General features: G+C 48.0%; 1 protein-coding gene across 2 annotated transcripts in view; it reads right to left on the reverse strand.

Moving 5' to 3' along the window:
* Positions 1-1,391: 1,391 nt before the first annotated feature.
* Positions 1,392-23,286, reverse strand: part of LOC144596073 (collagen alpha-3(VI) chain-like) — a 54,348-nt gene continuing 32,453 nt past the window's right edge. Inside the window, exons 6-10 of one of the 2 annotated variants that reach the window (XM_078404192.1) lie at positions 16,075-16,677; positions 11,446-12,048; positions 10,344-10,928; positions 3,806-4,390; positions 1,392-1,927 (exon numbers count right to left, since the gene is read on the reverse strand). In XM_078404192.1, coding sequence (XP_078260318.1) covers positions 1,920-1,927; positions 3,806-4,390; positions 10,344-10,928; positions 11,446-12,048; positions 16,075-16,677 — 2,384 coding nt within the window. In that variant the 3' untranslated portion in view covers positions 1,392-1,919. The remainder of the gene's footprint in view (positions 1,928-3,805; positions 4,391-10,343; positions 10,929-11,445; positions 12,049-16,074; positions 16,678-23,286) is intronic. The other variant, XM_078404193.1, reaches the window with a different exon arrangement.

A 23,286-nucleotide genomic window follows, 5' to 3' on the forward strand; every position in this document is an offset into this window, starting at 1 on the left:
TGTACAGTTTAAAACACGAGGTGCTGTCCCTCCAGTTTGCATGTAGCCTCACTCTGGCAATGGAGGAAGCCCAGAACGGAACTGTCAGGTGGGAATGGGAAGGAGATTTAAAATGGTTAGCAACTGGGAGATCTAGCATGCCTTGGCAGATCGAGCTCAAGAGTTCAGCAAAACGATCGCCATGCCTACGCTTCGTCTTGCCGATGTAAAGGGGGCCATATCAGGAGCACTGAATGCAGTAGGTGAGGCTAGAGGTAGTGCACACGAACCTCTGTCTCACCTGGAAGGACCGTTGGGGTCCCTGGATTGGAGGTGAGGCAGGAGGTATAGGGACAGGTGTTGCATCTCCTGTGGTGGCTGGGGAAAGTACCTGGGGAGGGATTAGTTTGGGTGGGAAGGGATGAGTGAACCGAGGATTTGCAACGGAATTAGTATCTGTGGAAGCAGAAAGGGGTGGGGATGGGAAGATGTGACTGGTGGTGAGATCCCGTTAAAGATAATGGAGATGTCGGGGAATCATGTGTTGGATACGGAAGCTGATGGGTGAAATTTAAGTTCCAGGGCAATTCTACCCTTGTGATGAAGGTGTGTTTATTTCATGAAGGAATTTTTCTTTTTTTCATGTACCAAGCGTACTAGTGAAACAAGTGAAATACAGTCTGAAGAAGGGTCTCGACCCGAAACGTCACCCATTCCTTCTCTCCCGAGATGCTGCCTGACCTGCTGAGTTACTCCAGCATTTTGTGAATAAATCGATTTGTACCAGCATCTGCAGTTATTTTCTTATACTAGTGAAACAAGACCCCCTCGTTTCATCGCCAGCATTAACATCAGATTTAGAAGAAGGAACTGTAGTGTGAAGATTTCTGCATTGCTGTGAGATTATCCCAGCTTTGGGATGGGCGGCACGGTGGCGCAGCGGTAGAGTTGCTGCCTTACAGCGAATGCAGCGCCGGAGACTCAGGTTCGATCCTGACTACGGGCGCCGTCTGTACGGAGTTTGTACGTTCTCCCCGTGACCTGCGTGGGTTTTCTCCGAGATCTTCGGTTTCCTCCCGCACTCCAAAGACGTACTGGTTTGTAGGTTAATTGGCTTGGTCTAAATGTAAATTGTCCGTAGTGTGTGTAGGATAGTGTTGATGTGCGGGGATCGCTGGTCGGCGCAGACTCGGTGGACCGATGGGTCTGTTTTCACGCTGCATCCCTAAACTAAAATAAAGATAGCGGAGAAATGGTATTTAAATACCAGGAGATCTGAGTTAGGTTGGAATCCATCGACTGTTGGCAAATTATATTGCAATTATCTATTGCACCTCCTCTCTCCGACAACCTCAAGTTTATTGGAAACCAAGTTTGTCAAAACAAAACAAGCACTCGTGATTCAAAGCTGAATATTTTATTTGGAAAGATGCAATACATGGAGCATACCAATTTTATGATTTTTAGATGAATATTTCAGAAATTACTCTTCCCCACAAGGACAGGTTAAACAGAAAAGTTGAAAGATGTTCATGAACTGACAACACACTCCTCTGACAACACACAGAACTGTAATCAAATAGAATTAGACTAATAGTCCCAGAGTACATAACCTCCGAAGAATGCACTCATAATGAAGCCATCTGATCTCATGCAAATTTAGACATACATGCTGTTTTTTCCCCCCATTAACTGCAGTTTTTATAAAATATACAGAGAATAGGTGAAGATTTTACATTTGTAATTGCAGCAATCACTAAAACACTCAATCTTTTATCATGACGTCACAAAAATCACACTAATTCTACTGATTAACCTTTTGAAGCAGAACTAATTCCTTTGTCAGAGATCACTCTGTACGTCCGGATATATTGCAGAACTTTGTGGTCGCAAATTATTAACCAGTAGATCCACGCAGGTTCAGTCGCCTGGAACGATAGTTACTTGTCTATGAAAGAAAGAAAAATAAATGGGTCAATTAAACGTATTATTTATAATTGTCGTGGCTATAAACAACCACCTGGTGGCGCTGCACTGGGTGCCTTGCCAACAGTCTGTCTGCCCCGTCCTTCGTGTTGTTTTTTAGGATGTGTTAAACGTATGTTTTAGTGTTCTTTAGCAAGTTTTACGTGGGGGGTTGGGGGGGTTGGGGGAAACTTTTGTTAATCTCTTACCTCGATGGAGATACGATTTTTTTCCGTATCGTATCCCCATCCGCAATGCAGCCTAACATCGAGGAGCTGGTGGCCTCTGCTGGGGACCGCCTTCGGGAGTTCCAGCCGCGGGAGCCTGTGGGACTTAACATCGTGGAGCTCGCGGTCCCTGTCGGGGACCGACCTTGGGAGCTCCAAGCCGCAGGAGCTTTGATCGCCCCGACGCGGGAACTTTGATCACCCCGACGCGGGAGCTTCGATCGCCCTGACGCGGGGGCTTCAATCACCGGCTGCGGATGTTTCGACAGCCCCGACCGCGGGAGAATAAAGAGGAAGAAGATTCCATCACAGTGAGGAATGTGGGGGAACCGCTGTGGTGGATGTTTATTGTAACTTCTGTAACTGGTCTATATCCAGCTGAGTCCGTCGATAGCCTTCCTCACTTCCCGCAACTCCAGCAATCCTGGCATCGTCTGCCAACGTCCTAGCCAGTCCATCTACATTAACATCCAAATTGTTCACCTGAGCACAGATTCTTGTGTCACGGACCTCCATGACAGAATGACACCCTTCTACCACTCCCCCTCTGTCTTTGATGGGTGAGCCAACTCTGAATTCAGACTTGAAGCCTCCTTGGATCCTATGCATCTTAATTTTCTGGGCCAGCCAGCCGTAAAGGACTTTATCAAATGCCAGACCTTAAAATCCATGTAGACAACATCCATTGTCCTGCCCTCACCTCTGTCACTTCCTCAAAATAATCAATCGTTAGTAAAACACGATCGTGGTGGCCAAAGCCATGCTAACATTTCCGAATTATCACATTCCCTTCCAAATCCAGGTAAGTCCTATCCTGAAGAATTTCTCTCCAATAGCTTCCAAACCACTGACGTGAAGTCTCTAAAGATCGCTGGAAAGTCAGTGAAACGTCACCAGAACAGAGTCATGGTAAGTAGGGGAACAAGTTCAGTTCAGTTTATTGTCACGTGTACAGTGAAAAGCTTCTGTTGCGTGCCAACCAGCCAGCGGAAAGACAATAATGATTACAATCGCGCCATTCACAGTGTGCAGATACATGATAAGGAAATGACGTTTAATGCAAGGTAAAGCCAGTAAAGTCCGATCAAAAATAGTCCGAGGGTCACCAAAGAGGTAGATAGTAGTCCAGCACTGCTCTCTGGTTGTGGTAGGATGGTTCAGTTGCCTGATAACAGCTGGGAAGAAACTGTTCCTGAATCTGGAGGTGTGTGTTTTCTCACTTCTATACCTTTTGCCCGATGGGTGAGGGGAGAAGAGGGAGTGGCCGGGATGTGACTGGTCCTTGATTGTGCCTCTGGCCTTGCCGAGGCAGCGTGAGGTATTGGAAAAGAGCCCTCTTTATGGTTACTGCGCGATGATCAAAAGGAAGTAATGAAATCTTTGTAGCTGCCTAATCCGCATGAAGCTATAACTGGTATTTAAGTCACCTTGATCTCTGTTTAAAGGAGATAAATAACTGATCTAAACACAAATTCTGCGTCTATCTTTGGTTTAAACCAGCATCTGCAGTTCCTTCCTATAAATAACTGATCCATCAGGCGAACTAAAGCTAAAACATTTTCTATTATTTTCTGTTTCAATCTAAGTACTTCAAAGCCCTTCGATACAATAGGAAAAAAATAGTATACAAATACCTCCAGCAGAATATTGGACGACTTCCACGGCCACGGTTTTCATGATTTGCTTGAGTTGACTCTGAATTCTGAGTAAACCCGCGGTGTTTTTCACGGGAAAGACTAAAGCAGGAGAGTAGGCCAATGGCTCCAGTACCATTTCATCAGCTTCCTTAAGGCCAATCCCAAATAGCACGATTCCCAGCTCCCTTAATTTATCCGCCTGCAGTACGATATCATCGTTTGACTTCCCGCAGGTGAGGAGGACTAGAATCTGCGGAATGGCATTGCCGATCCTGCTACCCGCTGTGCTGGTGAACACCGTGTCCATGACATAGTCCAGTGCCTGACCAATGTTGATTTTCTTGCCCCGCTTCAGCTTGAGTTTCTTGATCGCAACCAAAACTTTCTTCTTGGTCGAGTGAGAACCTAGCAAAAAATCAGTTCGTGGATCCTCGCTGAATTGCACCACGCCGAACTGAACTTTCCCCTCTCCCACGTCGAAACCTTCGACCATCTTTGCCATAAACTTGCGAACGACTTGAAATCCTTTTCCAAGATTGGAAGTACCATCGATGAGAAAAACGATATCCCTTCTGTCGACACCTGAAACAAGGCAAGGGTCAATTGTTGAAGCATTTTCAGGTGAAACTAATTGCTGGAGTACATAGTACAATTGGGGCGGCACGGTAGCGCAGCGGTAGAGTTGCTGCTTTGCAGCGAATGCAGCGCCGGAGACTCAGGTTCGATCCTGACTACGGGTGCTGCACTGTAAGGAGTTTGTACGTTCTCCCTGTGACCTGCGTGGGTTTTCTCCGAGATCTTCGGTTTCCTCCCACACTCCAAAGACGTACAGGTATGTAGGTTAATTGGCTGGGTAAAATGTAAAAATTGTTCCTAGTGGGTGTAGGATAGTGTTAATGTACGGGGATCACTGGGCGGCACTGACTTGGAGGGCCGAAAAGGCCTGTTTCCGGCTGTATATATATGATATGATATGATATGATAGTGTGTAGGAAGGAACTGTGGGTTCCTGTGGTTTAAATCGAAAATAGACACAAAATGCTGGAGTAACTCAGCAGGACAGGCAGCATCTCAGGAGAGAAGGAATGGGTGACGATTCGGGTTGAGACCCTTCTTCAGACTGAAGTCCTGCTGAGTTACTCCAGCATTTTGTGTCTATCTTTGGCGGAGTACATTGTTCTTCCCTCAAATGGTTCAGCACCAGTCATTTGCATGTGTGTACAAAGGATTATATAGAATATGCAGTATAAGAAAATAACTGCAGATGCTGGTACACATTGAAGGTATTTATTCACAAAGTGCTGGAGTAACTCAGCAGGTCAGGCAGCATCTCAGGAGAGAAGGAATGGGTGACGTTTCGGGTCGAGACCCTTCTTCAGACTGAAGAAGGGTCTCGACCCGAAACGTCACCCATTCCTTCTCTCCTGAGATGCTGCCTGACCTGCTGAGTTACTCCAGCACTTTGTGAATATAGAATATGCAGCTTAGTTCAGCTAGTCTAGGTCAGTATTTGTGCTCTACCTTTAGCCTGCAACTGTCTTCCTTCTGTCTACCTACTCCTTATTTCCGCTGCTCTTTACAGCACATTTTTATGCGCCGTACTTTAGTAAACATGTAAAGACTTTGGAGGACACCAACAGTTTCAGAAACACCTACTTCCCCAAAAACTATGTGGCACTTGAACCGAAGATAGACACAAGATGCTGGAGTAACCCAACGGGTCAGGCAGCATCTCTGGAGAAAAGGAATGGGTCTTCTTCAGACTGAAAGACAGAGGAGGCCAGAACACAACAGGGCTGACAACAGAAGGCCTTAGGAAGGGTGGATTCCATAATGGCCCATTATGGGAAGATTGGAACAAGTAGGTCACCCAGGGTGGGGAAGCTGGAGGTGGGGGAAGGATTGCAGGGGTTACTTGAAATGAGAGAAATATGTTAGAGGTGCTGTTCCTCCAATTTGCATGTGGAGTGGAGTGGAGGAGGCCCACTTCAGTATGACAATGGTAAGGGCCGTTCAAATGTTTGGTAACTGGGAGGTTGCATAGGCCAGGGCAGACTGAGCATTAGTGTTCAGCAAAATAATCGCCAAGTCTACGCTCACACTGGAGGCACCAGATACAGTAGTAGAGGTTGGAGGAGGTGCAAGTGAACCACCGTCTCACGTGAAACACTGTTGGGGTCCCTGGATGAAGTTGAGGGGGGAGGTAAAGGGACAGGTGTTGCATCTCCTGCGGTTGCAGGGGAAAGTACCTTGGAGGCGTGGTTTGGGTGGGAAGGGAGGGGTTGATCAGGGGATTGAATCTTTGCAGGAGGCAGGGTGGAAAGAAGTGTAGTCTAGATACCTGTGAGAGTCAATAGGTTTATAATAGACATAGTTTATGAGGCCTGATCTTGTCCTCTGGTCCAACTCTCAGCGCATGGTGTATTTTGTGGAGCTCACAGTCCCTTGGGCGGATGCTGTGCAGGAAGCCTTCGAAAGAAAGTATCTGCGATATACAGAGCTTGCAGTGGAGGCAGAACAGCGGGGCTGGAGAGCAAAGATCTGCCCGGTACAAGTTGGATGTCGAGGATTTGTGGCAACATCTACCGTAAGACTGATGAAGGACCTGGGGATCAGCGGACAAGCCCTACGCCAGGCTATCAAGGACACATCAGGGGTGGGAGAGCGGAGTAGCCAGTGGCTCTGGCTGAAGAGGAAAGACCCAATCTGGTCTCCCAAATAAGCCGGCTAGGCAGATGCAGAGGGGGGTAGGTCTGGGACACCAGAATGCACTGCTGAGCCTACTGGAGACGTCGTGGGTCCAATCAGCGAAACGTCGATGAAAGTAGGTGCCCACTTGATAACCCCAATGACGTGTCAGCCTAGCCTTTCTCAACATTGGAGGAGCATAGGTGAGTGCATAAGCCTCCCATCACCACCGGGAGCAAGTTGGGATTTGACACTGGATTTCTAACATCTTGTCCTGTGTATTTGGAAAGTCGATAGTCTATCTCCTGTGATGAAGACCGTGAGATCAAGAAAGGGGAGGGAGGTGTCGGAGATGGTCCAAGTGAATTTGAGTGCAGGATGGAAATTGGTGGTGAAGTTGATGAAGTCCATGAGTTCTGCACGGGTGCAGGAGGCAGCACCGATACAGTCGTCAATGTACAGGTTTGTAGGTTAAGTGGCTTGGCATAAGTGTAAATTGTCCCTAGTGTTTGTAGGATAGTGTTAATGCATCGATGCGGACTCGGTGGGCTGAAGGACCTGTTTCCGCACTGTATCTCTGTGCGACTTGGGTGGGGGAGGGATAGGGAGAGAGGGAATGCTGGGGCTACCTGAAGTGAGAGAAATCAATATTCATACCACTGGGCTGAAAGCTGCCCAAGCGAAATATGAGATGCTGTTCCTCCCCCACCCATGTCACTCCAGCTTCTCATTTCCACCCTACAAACAGCTTACAATGGCCAGTTTCCTTTATCATCGTTACTTTCTTTGCAAATCTTTCATTCATTGTTCTTTATCTCTCCACATCACCGTCTATATCTCTCGTTTCCCTTGTCCCTAACCAGTCTGAAGAAGGGCCTCGACCCCGAAACGTCACCCATTCCTTCTCTCCAGAGATGCTGCCTGACCCGCTGAGTTACTCCAGCTTTTTGTGTCTATCTTCGGTTTACACCAGCATCTGCAGTTCCTTCTTACACATTTGGTGCAGTCGAGATGGCCGAGAGCTTTAATTCCCTTGGTGAAAATATTTGCAGCAGTTTTTCCTGGTTCAACTACTCTGAGCATATCCATGTTGCTGAAGTAGATATGGCTAAGAGTTCTAAGTTCCCTGGTGCAAATATTCTCAGTCATTTCTCCAGTTCCAAAGACACTGATACAACAGCCAAGCGAGCACACCAATGTCTCTACTTCCTCAGAAGTCTAAGAAGATGTAATGCTGAGGCTCTACAAGGCGCTGGTCAGACTGCACTTGGAGTATTGCGAGCAAATCTGGGCCCCATATCTGAGGAAGGATGTGCTGGTTCTGGCGAGAGTCCAGAGGAGGTTTACAAGAATGATCCCAGGAATGAGTGGGTTAGAATATGATGAGCGTTTGACAGCACTGGGCCTGTACTCGCTGGAGTTTAGAAGGTCGAGGGGGGACCTCATTGAAACTTACAGAATAATGAAAGGCATAGATAGAGTGGATGTGGAAAGGATGTTTCTACTGGTGGGAGAGTCTAGGACCAGAGGTCACAGCCTCAGAATTAAAGGGCGCTCTTTTAGACCGGTACGGCTTGGCCGCAGGGACTTCCATCCCTTTGCAGGGGCTGTGCATGTCGGTCGCCTCGTTAGGGGTCGAGCTGTCTGTCCGTGGGTGCGGGGGGAAGAGAGTGGAAGTTTTGTTGCCTTCCATCACAGTGAGGGGGTGTTTGGACTCACTGTGATGGATGTTTGTCTTGGGGTCGTGTGTCCTGTGTCCTGTGTACTTTTTTCTTTTTTTTGTTGTGTTTTGTGACTGCTGTAATTTCGTTCGGTATTTGTACCGAATGACAATAAAGTTCTGTACTGTATTAGGAGGGACTTCTTTAGTCAGAGGGTAGTTAATCTGTGGAACTCATTGCCACAGAGGGCTGTGGAGGCCAAGTCAGTGGATAATTTCAAGGCAGAGATAGACAAATTCTTGATCGGGACGGGTGTCAAGGGTTATGGGGAGAATGCAGGAAAATGGGATTAGGAGGCAGAGATCAGCCATGATTGAATGGCGGAATGGACTCGATGGACTAAATGGCCTAATTTTGTTCCTATCACTTATGAACTTATTATGTACTTATATTTGGTATGATTTGCTTTAATCATAAACACTTAAACACTTCAAACATATTTTACTGTATCGCAGCACACATGACAATATTAATATAGCAATCAGGGCATAAGGTCATGTGATAGGAGGATGGGTCATTCGGCCCATCAATTAGTTCCTTCGGCCCATCTTATCAAAACGTATAAGATTATTAAGGGGTTGGACACGTTAGAGGCGGGAAAGATGTTCCCAATGTTGGGGGAGTCCAGAACCAGGGGCCACAGATTAAGAATAAGGGGTAGGCCATTTAGAACGGAGATGAGGAAAAACTTTTTCAGTCAGAGAGTTGTGAATCTGTGGAATTCTCTGCCTCAGAAGGCAGTGGAGGCCAATTCTCTGAATACATTCAAGAGAGAGCTAGATAGAGCTCTTAAGGATAGCGGAGTCAGGGGGTATGGGGAGAAGGCAGGAACGGGGTACTGATTGAGAATGATCAGCCATGATCACATTGAATAGTGGTACTGCCTCGAAGGGCCGAATGGCCTCCTCCTGCACCTATTGTCTATTGTCTAAGTCTATTCCGCCATTCAATCGTGGATGACCTATCTCTCCCTCCTAACCCCATTCTCCTGCCTTCTCCCCATAACCCCTGACACCTGTACTAATCAATTAGAGCCCAGCGCTTGTGGGAATTGAAGGGGTTGGGAGATGGAGGCAAACAGGTTGTACTGGACTGGGTTTGGAAGGAGTTCGAGGTCTTGTTGCTTTGGCATAGCCCTTTGCCCCAAAAACTGCTCAAAACTCTTGCTAAGTTTGGAAGCACAAGAGACGTTAGAATCTGGAACAAAATAAAACAAACTGGCTTTTGGCACATTGGCCTTCGTCAGTCAGAGTATTGAGCATATATGTTGGGAGGTCATGTTGCAGTTGCAGAAGAAGTTCATGAGGCCACATTTAGAGTGCTGAGTTCAGTTCTGGGCACCATGTTAGAGGAAAGATGTTGTTATGTTGTGCAGGGTACAGAGAAAATTTACAAGGATGTTGCCAGAACTAGAGGGCCTGAGCTACAGGGAGAGGTTGAGCAGGCTGGGACTCTATTCCTTGGAGCACAGGAGGATGAGGGGTGATCTTATAGATGTGTATAAAATCAAGAGGAATAGATCGGGTAGATGCACAGATTCTTGCCCGGAGTAGGGGAATCGAGGACCAGAGGACATAGGTTTAAGATGAAGGGAAATCTGAGAGTAACTTTTTCACACAAAGGGTGGTGGGTGTATGGAACAAGCTGTCAGAGGAGGTAGTTGAGGCTGGGACTATCCCAACATTTAAGAAACAGTTGGACAGGTACATGATAGGACTGGTTTGGAGGTATATGGACCAAGCACAGGCGGGTGGGACTAGTGTAGCTGGGACATGTTGGTCAGTGTGGGCAAGTTGGGTCGAAGGGCCTGTTTCCACACTGTATCACTCTATGACTCTATAACATTCTTGATTAGTACAGGTGTCAGAGGTTATGGGGAGAATGGGGTTAGGAGGGAGAGATAGATCAGCCATGATTGAATGGCGTAGGAGACTTGATGGGCCCAATGGCCTAATTCTACTGCTATCCCTTATGACTTTATGACTCTATGACTTTATAACTGCTGGGGGAACTGAATTGGGTTGAATGCCATCCGTGGAAGGAAATGGACGATTGACGTGTCGTGTCTTGGCCATTTTCCTCCGTGCGTTATTTTCACTGTCGCGAACCTGACGGTGGCCGATTACCTGAGGCGATGGGGGGCGGTATGTGGGCAGTCTCGGTGCGCTGCGAGACGGTGAGCATGTGCAGGTCCAGATCGGAAAGATCCCTGTAGTTGTTGACCTGGAAGCACAGCTTGGGGGAATATGCGATTTGGCGCAGTTCGCTTCTCTCCACGCCGCCAATGCCGACGACGAAGGCCATCACTCCGGCTCGCTTCAGCTGCGCGGACGGCTGCCTCACGTCGTCCTGCGACTTCCTCGACGTGATCAGCAGCAGGATCTGCGACGTGCCCAGGTGTTTCCTGCCTCCGCCAGATTTGCTGAAGACATTCCTCCTGACAAAGTCCAGCGCGGCGCCCGTCCTGAGCCCCTGCCCGCCTTTCAGCCGCAGCATCTTGACCGCGGCCAAGGCGTCCTCATTGTTAGTCAGTGCGTCGAGAGGGAATTCCACCCTTGTGTCGTCACTGTACTGCACCACTGAGATCCGATCTTTGTCCTTCCCAATGTCAAGGTTAGGGATTAAGTTGGTGACAAAGTCACGAATTAAATAGAAATATATTCCCACATCAGAAGAACCATCAATCAGGAAAACAATATCTCGCTTGTGGCCTGCAATATGAAAGAAAGACATTATAATCAGGGCAATCTGACAAATAGTAATCAGCTGGGAGATTCAGCCGAACATTTCATAAAACCGATGCCCTTCATCAATAGACAATAGACAATCGACAATAGGTACAGGAGTAGGCCATTCGGCCCTTCGAGCCAGCACCGCCATTCAATGTGATCATGGCTGATCATTCTCAATCAGTACCACGTTACTGCCTTCTCCCCATACCCCCTGACTCCACTATCCTTAAGAGCTCTATCTAGCTCTCTCTTGAATGCATTCAGAGAATTGGCCTCCACTGCCTTCTGAGGCAGAGAATTCCACAGATTCACAACTCTCTGACTGAAAAAGTTTTTCCTCATCTCCGTTCTAAATGGCCTACCCCTTATTCTTAAACTGTGGCCCCTTGGGTCTACCTTCGGTTTAAACCAGCATCTGCAGTTCCTTCTGACTCAATTAGTTACTTCTTACACTTAGCGCTGAAAGGCAGTTAAAAAAAAATGTATTCAAACATACCTTCAGTAACTCCAGGTGGCATTTTAATAATTTCAATGATCAGTGTTTTCAAGGGCTGCACCAATTGATCTTGGATCTCTGGAAGTGACTTGAAATCTTGGACTTCAAACAGCAGATTGGGGGAGTAGACAATCTCTTGCAACTCCTGTCTGTCAGCGTGCGCGACCCCTACGACAAAGGTGACAATGGGAACACCCTTCAGTCTACCTGCTGCCTCCTTAACGTCATCCATTGATTTTGCGGACGTGAGGAGCACCAGTATCTGAGGTGTGTCATCGGCTCGCCTACTTCCAGCGGCCGTGGTGAAGACGTTCTCCAGGACGTACCTCATCGCAGCCCCCGTGTTCACCGTGCTTCCGCCTGCCGGCCTCAGTCCCCGCACGGCAGCCAGTACGTCACCTTCGTCCGAGTAAGCATTCAGCGGAAACCCGACCCTTGCCTTCTCACAGTACTGCACCACCGCGACGTGATTCCCACTCTCCCCGATGTTGAGCTGTTTAATTACGCCGCAGAGGAACTCCTTGATGGAATCAAATGAAGCAGCAGCTCTCCACGAGTCATCGATCAAGAACACAATGTCTCGTTCCTGGGGGCCAGCATTTCCTACCAAGAGAACAGTTATTAGGGTTTGCAGTAAATTCTTAAAAAGGCCTTGCTGAAATTTGCCATTTTCCTTTGCTCCCTTGCCTCTACTAGGTTTCGGAGTCATGCCTTATCTATATACTAAATCTCTCGTTTGTTTGTTTGTTTGTTTGTTCCTGAACCACTACCTAAATGGTAAATGTAAATGTAAAAAACCTTTATTGTCACCACACAAAGTACAGCCAAATTAAAGCAGTCCAGATAATGCAATCACACACAGCAGACAGTACAACGGATAAACCTTTATCCATAACAAGCTCAACCTAATCTACTGGACCACTTCCAACTCACTGCTTTGCGTGGAATTTAATGCGGGACTGAGATTCCCTGAGGGACTGAGATTCCCTGAAATGGTACACGATAGCACGACAATTTTAGGCCCACCTTAGGCCCTTTGGTGCTAATGGAAGACGTTTCATTGAAATCTGTGTTATATTTTTTAAGTTATTCACATTTTGAAATTTAAATCTATCTCCTAGGGAGGGAGGGGGGAAGGGAGGGAGGGGGGTGGGGGCAGAGGGGGGGGGAGGGAGGGGGGAGGAGGGAGGATAATGGGGGTTGAGGGGGATGGAGTGAGGGGGAGAGGGAGGGGAGGGGGAGGGGAGGGGGGTTGGAGGGTGGGGGGACGGGGAGGGGAGGAGGGAAGGGAGGGAGGGAGGAGTGAGGATAATGGGGGTTGAGGGGGATGGATTGGGGGGAGATGAGAGGAAGGGGAGGGGGGTTGGAGGCTGGGGGAAGGGGAGGGGAAGAGGGAGGGAGGGGAGATGAGGGGAGGATGGAGGGGAAGGGAGGGGGAGGAGGGAGAGGGGGAGGGGGGAGGAGGGAGGGAGGGGGGTGGGAGAGGCGGGAGGGAAGGGGGGAAGAGGAGGGGGAGAGGGTGCTGCACCAATGCAGGAGAGATTTGGGCCCAACGGGTCTACTTGGTCTAGTAAAATATAGATGTCATCAACCTGCCAGGGAGAATGTTAGATGAGGGGTGAACCCCTGCCTTTTGGGACACCCCTCACCAGTGATGGACTCGTAAAGTCAAAGAGGCGCACAAGAGAATACGAGGCCCTTCAGCCAAACTCATCCATGCCAACCAAAATGCCCCATCTAAGTTAAACCCTGCGTTTGGCCCATAACCCTCTAAACCTTCCCCACCTATGCGAGACCAAGCGCAGGCTCGCTGATCATTTCGCTGAACACCTCCGCTCAGCCCGTCTTAACCTATCTGATCTCCTCGTGGCTCAGCACTTCAACTCCCCCTCCCATTCCCAATCTGATCTTTCTGTCATGGGCCTCCTCTATTGTCAGAGTGAGGCCCAGCGCAAATTGGAGGAACAGCACCTCATATTTCGCTTGGGTAGTTTACACCCCAGCGGTATGAACATTGACTTCTCTAACTTCAGATAGTCCTGGCTTTCCCTCTCTGTCCCCTCCCCCTTCCCTGTTACTGTCTCCGACTACATCCTATCTTTGCCCTGCCCCCTCCCCTGACATCAGTCTGAAGGAGGGTCTCGACCCCAAAACGTCACCCATTCCTTCTCTCCAGAGATGCTGCCTGACCCGCTGAGTTACTCCAGCGTTTTGTGTCTACCTATGTAACTATCCAAATGTCTTTTAAATGTTGATATTTTGCCTGCCTCAGCTACTTCTTCTCGCAGCTCGTTCCATGTACCCAACACCCTCTGAATGAAAAATTTGCCACTCTGACACCTATTAAACCTTTCTCCACTCACTCTACGTCTCTGCCCTCAAGATCTTTATTCTCGTTCACTCAACCCCCTTTTTATTTCTCAGGTCCACCCAGGACGATCCTTCAGTAAAGTCATCTTGTTCTCATTAATAAAGCAACACCTTCACCTCTTTTACCCCCTCCTGCTCTCAGTCCCACTGTAGGACCATACCCTGGAACATTAAGCTGCCAGTCCTGATTCTCCCATTGCCAGGTGTCGGCTACATTGTCCCACCCATACCTATCCAGGCCCTGAGTTCATCATCCCTGCCTCTCCAGGCTTCTCCTATTGAACTAAATGCAACTTAATCCAACCGCCTTTCCTTGCTCCCTGCTATTTTCTTGCCTTTCCTGTCTACTGAACCTGCTGTTGTTAACAACCGCTGTGAGAGAGGGAGGGGGGAGGTTGAACAATGGACAATGGAGGACCTGGCGTGAGGGAGTGGGGTGGGGGAGAACAAAGGTAGACCTGGTGCGGGATACTTTGTAAATTTGTCAGCGCCCATTATGTGGTGACCATTTGCGTACCTTGTGCGTGGAAGCAAAGAATTTCACCGTGACTTGCCACATGTGACAATAAAGTATTCATTCATTCATTAATTCATTCATTCCAGACTCCCACCTGTATCACTCATGCAGTGGGTCCCATCCCTTCAGCTAATCTAATTTAACCCCTCACGATTGGCATGAGCAAATTTGCCCACCACCATAATGCCCCCTTGTTGTTCTGGTGCAATCCACCCCTCTCTTATACAGGTCACCTCCACCCAAAATTCCAGGCTTGTAAACACTGGAATTTAGAAGGATGAGAGGGGGTCTTATCGAAACGTAATCAGCTGGGAGATTCAGCCGAACATTTCATAAAACCGATGCCCTTCATCAATAGACAATCGACAATATGTGCAGAAGTAGGCCATTCGGCCCTTCGAGCCAGCAGTGGAGGCCAATTCTCTGAATGCATTCAAGAGAGAGCAAGATAGAGCTCTTCAGGAGAGCAGAGTCAGGGGTTAAGGGGAGAAGGCAGGAACGGGGTACTGATTGTTGAATGATCAGCCATGATCACATTGAATGGCGGTGCTGGCTCGAAGGGCCGAATGGCCTCCTCCTGCACCTATTGTCTATTGTCTATGTCTCCCTATTCCACTTCTAGTTAGCTCATCATCATCCACATAGATGGTTGTTCTTATTCATTCACTATGAATGTTTTTTTAGATTTGGAGCTTTATTTCTTTCATTTTTATTCTCCCCTTTCCTCGTTCTCTTCCTCATAGTTTCTCTCTACTCACCGTTACTCTTGATCGTTTCTGCTCTGATATGGTTTGTACGACTTTGTCTCACCAGCGCCACTTCCAACTCACTGCTTTGCGTGGAATTTAATGAGGGACTGAGATTCTTCCACCAACTCAGACACTGTCATGTAGGCCGGGCCGACGTTACTTCCTTCAAGCGCACATCCCGAAAAATGAAATAGTTTCCAAGACCTTGTCTCTCGACGAAGGCAACAGGCGTTGTTGTGGGAAAGTGTCGACGCAGAGCTGGAGTTTGTCACCTTACCGCACACAGCACTTTATCCGAGACAACATGTCACGCCAACACATCTCCCCACCTTGCGGTTGCCAAACACTTGCATTCCCCTTCCCATTCCCACACTGACCTTTCTGTCCTGGGCCTCCTCCATTGTCAGAGTGAGGCTAAACGCAAATTGGAGGAACAGCACCTCATATTTCGCTTGGGCAGCTTACACCCCAGCGGTATGAATATTGAAGATAGACACAAAATGCTAGAGTAGCTCAGCAGGACAGGCAGCATCTCTGGAGAGAAGGAATGGTGGAGGCACTTGGGTGGAGACACTCAATTAATTTTGATTTCTCTAACTTCAAATAATCCCTGCATTCTCTCGCTCTCCACCCCTCCCCCACCCTAGTCGCACCAGCTTCTCGTTCTCACCTAGCAAACAGCTAACTATGGCCTCTTTCCTTTGTCAACGTTACTTTTTTTGTATATGTTTCATTTATTTGTTCTAGATCTCTCCACACCACCGTCTATGTCTCTCGTTTCCCTCTCCCCTGACTCTCAGTCGGAAGGAGGGCCTCGACACGAAACGTCACCCATTCCTTCTCTCCAGAGATGCTGCCTGTCCCGCTGAGTTACTCCAGCACTTTGTGTCTACCTTCGGTTTAAACCAGCATCTGCAGTTCCTTCTGACTCAGTTAGTTACTTCTTACACTTAGCGCTGAAAGGCAGTTAAAAAAAAATGTATTCAAACATACCTTCAGTAACTCCAGGTGGCATTTTAATAATTTCAATGATCAGTGTTTTCAAGGGCTGCACCAATTGATCTTGGATCTCTGGAAGTGACTTGAAATCTTGGACTTCAAACAGCAGATTGGGGGAGTAGACAATCTCTTGCAACTCCTGTCTGTCAGCGTGCGCGACCCCTACGACAAAGGTGACAATGGGAGCAGCCTTCAGTCTACCTGCTGCCTCCTTAACGTCATCCATTGATTTTGCGGACGTGAGGAGCACCAGTATCTGAGGTGTGTCATCGGCTCGCCTACTTCCAGCGGCCGTGGTGAAGACGTTCTCCAGGACATACCTCATCGCAGCCCCCGTGTTCACCGTGCTTCCGCCTGCCGGCCTCAGTCCCCGCACGGCAGCCAGTACGTCACCTTCGTCCGAGTAAGCATTCAGCGGAAACCCGACCCTTGCCTTCTCACAGTACTGCACCACCGCGACGTGATTCCCACTCTCCCCGATGTTGAGCTGTTTAATTACGCCGCAGAGGAACTCCTTGATGGAATCAAATGAAGCAGCAGCTCTCCACGAGTCATCGATCAAGAACACAATGTCTCGTTCCTGGGGGGCAGCATTTCCTACCAAGAGAACAGTTATTAGGGTTTGCAGTAAATTCTTAAAAAGACCTTGCTGAAATTTGCCATTTTCCTTTGCTCCCTTGCCTCTACTAGGTTTCGGAGTCATGCCTTATCTATATACTAAATCTCTCGTTTGTTTGTTTGTTTGTTCCTGAACCACTACCTAAATGGTAAATGTAAATGTAAATGTAAAAAACCTTTATTGTCACCACACAAAGTACAGCCAAATTAAAGCAGTCCAGATGATGCAATCACACACAGCAGACAGTACAACGGATAATAGACAATAGACAATAGGTGCAGGAGGAGGCCATTCAGCCCTTCGAGCCAGCACCGCCATTCAATGCGATCATGGCTGATCACTCTCAATCAGTACCCCGTTCCTGCCTTCTCCCCATACCCCCTCACTCCGCTATCCTTAAGAGCTCTATCCAGCTCTCTCTTGAAAGCATCCAACGAACTGGCCTCCACTGCCTTCTGAGGCAGATAATTCCACACCTTCACCACTCTCTGACTGAAAAAGTTCTTCCTCATCTCCGTTCTAAATGGCCTACCCCTTATTCTTAAACTGTGGCCCCTTGTTCTGGACTCCCCCAACATTGGGAACATGTTTCCTGCCTCTAACGTGTCCAATCCCCTAATTATCTTATATGTTTCAATAAGATCCCCCCTCATCCTTCTAAATTCCAGTGTATACAAGCCCAATCGCTCCAGCCTTTCAACATACGACAGTCCCGCCATTCCGGGAATTAACCTAGTGAACCTACGCTGCACGCTCTCAATAGCAAGAATATCCTTCCTCAAATTTGGAGACCAAAACTGCACACAGTACTCCAGGTGCGGTCTCACCAGGGCCCGGTACAACTGTAGAAGGACCTCTTTGCTCCTTTATCCATAACAAGCTAAACCTAATCTACTGAACCACTTCCAACTCACTGCTTTGCGTGGAATTTAATGAGGGACTGAGATTCCCTGAGGGACTGAGATTCCCTGAAATGGTACACGATAGCACGACAATTTTAGGCCCACCTTACACACCGTCGGCCCTTTGGTGCTAATGGAAGACGTTTCATTGAAATCGGTGTTATATTTTTTAAGTTATTCACATTTTGAAGTTTAAATCTATCTCCTAGGGAGGGAGGGAGGGGGGGGGAGGAGGGAGGATAATGGGGGTTGAGGGGGATGGAGTGGGGGGGAGGGGAAGGGGGGAGGGGAAGGGGGGAGGGGAAGGGGGAGGGGAAGGGGGAGAGGGAGGGGAGGGGGGTTGGAGGGTGGGGGAGGAGGGGAGGATGGAGGGGGAGGGAGGGGGGAGGAGGGAGAGAAGGGGAGGAGGGAGGGAGGGGGGGTGGGAGAGGGGAGAGGGAGGGGAGGGAGAAGGGGGAGGGGGGGGAGAGGGTGCTGCACCAATGAAGGAGAGGTTTGGGCCCAACGGGTCAACTTGGTCTAATAAAATATAAATGTCATCAACCTGCCAGGGAGAATGCTGGATGAGGGGTGAACCCCTGCCTTTTGCGACATGACTTAGGCTTGGATACAAGAAACAAAATGGTGTATTCCATGCAAGTGAAAGAGAGCAGCCACACTTATCCACATTGCATTGGGCCATTCTTCAATGGAATGGGCAAGAAGGACTACTAGGTGAGTTCAATGGCCACGTGTGCCCACAGCTACTCAAGGCCGATCTCCAGCAACACAATGGAATACAGGAGAAATAAGTGTATTTAGCCAAGAAATTCTGGTGGCCTTTAATATATATAATTCTAACGCAACATAGTTATCCGGTGAACATATTGAGGAGGAATTTCTTTAGTCAGAGGGCGGTGAATCTGTGGAATTCTTTGCCACAGAAGGCTGTGGAGGCCAAGTCAGTGGATATTTTTAAGGCAGAGATAGATAGATTCTTGATTAGTGCGGGTGTCAGGGATTACGGGGAGAAGGCAGGAGAATGGGGGTTAGGAGTGAGAGATAGATCAGCCATGATTGAATGGCGGAGTAGACTAGATGGGCCGAATGGCCTAATTCTGTTCCTAACACTTGTGAACTTAAGAACAATGGGGTTAGGCGGGAGAGATAGATCAGCCATGATTGAATGGCGGAGTAGACTTGATGGGCCGAATGGCCTAATTCTGCTCCTATCACTTATGAACTTATCAACAACATGCCTTCCATTAAAAATTAATTTACTTCAAATCTTCAGGTGGTCATCAACCCATTCATAGCCTATTCTTACGAAGGCAGTGAGGTACAAGGGGGGAGAAGAATATACCACCAGTTCTCCCACAAGCCACTTTTCCAGAAAATGTCAATATTAATGGTGTGTTTTGGTGTTATTAATATGCTTCTCGGTGCATCTTAGTGATTGTTCCTGTTCTGTGTCTTCTTTTAATTAATCTATTGTGCCGTGTAATACTTTAGGTTAATTCCCGAAATGGCGGGACTGTCGTATGTTGAAAGACTGGAGCGAATAGGCTTGTATACACTGGAATTTAGAAGGATGAGAGGGGATCTTATCAAAACATATAAGATTATTAAGGGGTTGGACATGTTAGAGGCAGGAAACATGTTCCCAATGTTGGGGGAGTCCAGGACCAGGGGCCACAGTTTAAGAATAAGGGGTAGGCCATTTAGAACTGAGATGAGGAAAAACTTTTTCAGTCAGAGAGTTGTGAATCTGTGGAATTCTCTGCCTCAGAGGGCAGTGGAGGCCAATTCTCTGAATGCATTCAAGAGAGAGCTAGATAGAGCTCTTAAGGATAGCGGAGTCAGGGGTTATGGGGAGAAGGCAGGAACGGGGTACTGATTGAGAATGATCAGCCATGATCACATTGAATGGTGGTGCTGGCTTGAAGGGCCGAATGGCCAATAGACAATTGTCTATTGCCTATTGTCTATAATCTACAATTAGAGCCAGGTTTTCATCAAGAGCAAGTGATGGAAGTTTAATCATTTATATTGAAGTCTACATTTGGTATCATTGTTAATCAAATGATATTTAACTAAGTATTGAGTATAGAAGTTGGAAGGCCATGTTGCAGTTATGTAAGACGTTGGTGAGGCTGCATTCAGAGGATTGTGTTCAGTTCTGGGCACCATGTTATAGGAAGGATGTTGTCAAGCTGGAAAGGGCACAGAGAAGACTTACGAGGATGTTGCCAGGACTTGAGGGTGTGAGCTATAGGGAGAGGTTGAGCAGGCTGGGTCTCTATTCCTTGGAGCACAGGAGGATGAGGGGTGATCTTATAGAGGTGTATGAAATCATGAGAGAGTCTCTTGCCCAGGACAGCTGAATCGAGGACCAGAGGACATAGGTTCAAGGTGAAGGGGAAAAGATTTAATAGGAAACTGAGGGGTAACTTTGTCACACAAAGGGTGGTGGGTGTATGGAACAAGCTGCCAGAGGAGATAGTTGAGGCTGGGACTATCCAAATGTTTAAGAAACTGTTAGACAGGTACAATGATTGGACAGGTTTGGAGGGATATGGGCCAAGCGCAGGCAGGTGGGACTAGTGTAGCTGGGACATGTTGGCTGGTGTGGGCAAGTTGGGCCGAAGGGAACGTGCAACGTGATCTGGGTGTCTTAGTGCATCAGTCACTGAAAGGAAGCATGCAGGTACAGCAGGCAGTGAAGAAAGCCAATGGAATGTTGGCATTCATAACAAGAGGAGTTGAGTATAGGAGCAAAGAGGTCCTTCTGCAGTTGTACAGGGCCCTAGTGAGACCGCACCTGGAGTACTGTGTGCAGTTTTGGTCTCCAGATTTGAGGAAGGATATTCTTGCTATTGAGGGCATGCAGCGTAGGTTTACTAGGTTAATTCCCGGAATGGCGGGACTGTCCTATGTTGAAAGACTGGAGCGACTAGGTTTGTATACACTGGAATTTAGAAGAATGAGAGGGGATCTTATCGAAACGTATAAGATTATTAAGGGATTTATTCACAAAATGCTGGAGTAACTCAGCAGGTCAGGCAGCATCTCGGGAGAGAAGGAATGGGTGACGTTTCGGGTCGAGACCCTTCTTCAGACTGATGTCGGGGGTGGGACAAAGGAAGGATATAGGTGGAGACAGGAAGATAGAGGGAGATCTGGGAAGGAGGAGGGGAAGGGAGGGACAGAGGAGCTATCTGAAGTTGGAGAAGTCGACGTTCATACCACCGGGCCGCAAACTGCCCAGGCGAAATATGAGGTGCTATAGTTGGGGCCCGTTGCAGGTGTGGGTGAATGAGGCCTGGAGCTGTGGGAGAGTCAGAGAGAGGGCCTGCTGGTGCCTGCGCATCCCAGCCAGGGTACAATGCAGGGCATGGAACGAAAACTGTGAGAGAGGGCCTGCTGGTGCCTGCGCATCCCAGCCAGGGTACAATGCAGGGCACGGAACGAAAACTGTGAGAGAGGGCCTGCTGGTGCCTGCGCATCCCAGCCAGGGTACAATGCAGGGCACGGAACGAAAACTGTGAGAGAGGGCCTGCTGGTGCCTGCGCATGAGAGATTATTAAGATTATTAAGATTATTAAGATTATTAAGATTATTAAGATTATTAAGGGGTTGGACATGTTAGAGGCAGGAAACATGTTCCCAATGTTGGGGGAGTCCAGAACCAGGGGCCACAGTTTAAGAATAAGGGGTAGGCCATTTAGAACGGAGATGAGGAAAAACTTTTTTAGTCAGAGAGTTGTGAATCTGTGGAATTCTCTGCCTCAGAAGGCAGTGGAGGCCAATTCTCTGAATGCATTCAAGAGAGAGTTAGATAGAGCTCTTAAGGATAGCAGAGTCAGGGGGTATGGGGAGAAGGCAGGAACGGGGTACTGATTGAGAGTGAGCAGCCATGATCACATTGAATGGCGGTGCTGTCTCGAAGGGCCGAATGGCCTACTCCTGCACCTATTGTCTATTGTCTATTGTATATATACAAAACCATGTTGTAGTAAAGCGCGCAGATCAGATTGCAGCTTGAACGCCCAGGAGCGGAGAAGACTGCAAAAAGTTGTGAACTCTGCCCAGTCCATCACCGGCTCTGACCTCCCCACCATCGAAGGGATTTACAGGAGTCGCTGCCTCAAAATGGCCGCCAGCATCATCAGAGACCCACACCACCCTGGCCAGAGACCCACACCACCCTGGCCACTCACTCATCTCACCCCTGCCATCGGGAAGAAGGTACAGGAGCCTGAAAGCTGTAACGTCCAGGTTCAGGAACAGCTTCTTCCCGACAGCCATCGGGCTATTAAACACTACAACCTCAATAAGCTCTGAAGGGTCGAGACCCTTCTTCAGACTGAAGTTACTCCCGCTGAGTTACTCCAGCATTTTGTGTCTACCTTAAACCAGCATCTGCAGTTTTTTTCCCCACACACAGATTGTTATTATTGCACCATCATTGTTTGTTTTAATGTTCCGACTTTAATACTCTGTGTTCCGACCGACAAAAGCAAATATGCCATATGCCTTCTTCACCGGCCAATCCACCTGTGTAGTCCCTTTCAAGGCACCCCGATCACCTATCACATCTAGTGCAGTCAAAAGACTTCTCACTCTGTTTAAATGTCCTTTAAGGACCAGAACGTCTATAAACAGTTAAATAGATTTAAATAATGTAAAATGAAGCAAGCCATTTGGCTTTACATACCTTTTCTATTCAAGTGGTTAAACTATTTCAAGCGAAATAGGAAGCAAGGTTATAAAGGATAGGAGTTGAATTAGGCCATTCGGCCCATCAAGTCCATTCTGCCATTCAATCATGGCTGATCTATCTCTCTCTCCTAACCCCATTCTCTCTCTTTTTCCCTATAACCACTGACACCCGCACTAATCAAGAATCTATCTATAGCTGCCTTAAAAATATTCACTGACTTGGCCTCCACAGCCTTCTGTGGCAAAGAATTCAACAGCCTCAACACCATCTGACTAAGAAATGTATCCTCATCTTCCTAAAAGAACGTCCTTTAATTCTGAAGCTATGGACCCCTAGTCCTAGACTCTCCCAGTAGTGGAAAGATCTCATATCTCTCCACGTCCACTCTATCCAAGCCTTTCGCTATTCGGTAAGTTTCATAGAGGTCCCCCCTCATTCTTCTAAACTCCAGCGAGCACAGGCCCAGTGCCGACAAACGCTCATCATAGGTTAACCTACCCATTCTTGGGTATATCTAGCTCCACAGTTCAGTCTAACTAGACTCTCAGCTTGGACTCAGGGCTGATCACGGCAGCAGAGTTGGCATAGACACAAAATGCTGGAGTAACTCAGCGGGACAGGCAGCATTTGAGAGTCCAGATGGACTCATGGTTTATACGTATGGAGGTCAAGAGTTGAGGGGGAAGGACAGGAAAGTAGAACCGAGCCGAGGATCTCATCTGTCATAATCTTATTCAAAGGTGGACCACGCATGACAGAAGGAATGGGTGACGTTTCTGGTCGAGACCCTTCTTCAGACTGAGAACCTGGGGAGAAGGAGATGAGAGATATTTCATATTATTTTTTCATATTTCAGATACAGCGCGGAAACAGGCCTTTTCGGCCCACCAAGTCCGCACCGCCCAGTGATCCCCGCGCACTAACACTATCCTACACACACTAGGGACAATTTTTACATTTACCCAGTCAATTAACCTACATAC

The sequence above is a fragment of the Rhinoraja longicauda genome, chromosome 8, assembly GCF_053455715.1.
Source record: "Rhinoraja longicauda isolate Sanriku21f chromosome 8, sRhiLon1.1, whole genome shotgun sequence".
Taxonomy (NCBI): domain Eukaryota; kingdom Metazoa; phylum Chordata; class Chondrichthyes; order Rajiformes; family Arhynchobatidae; genus Rhinoraja; species Rhinoraja longicauda.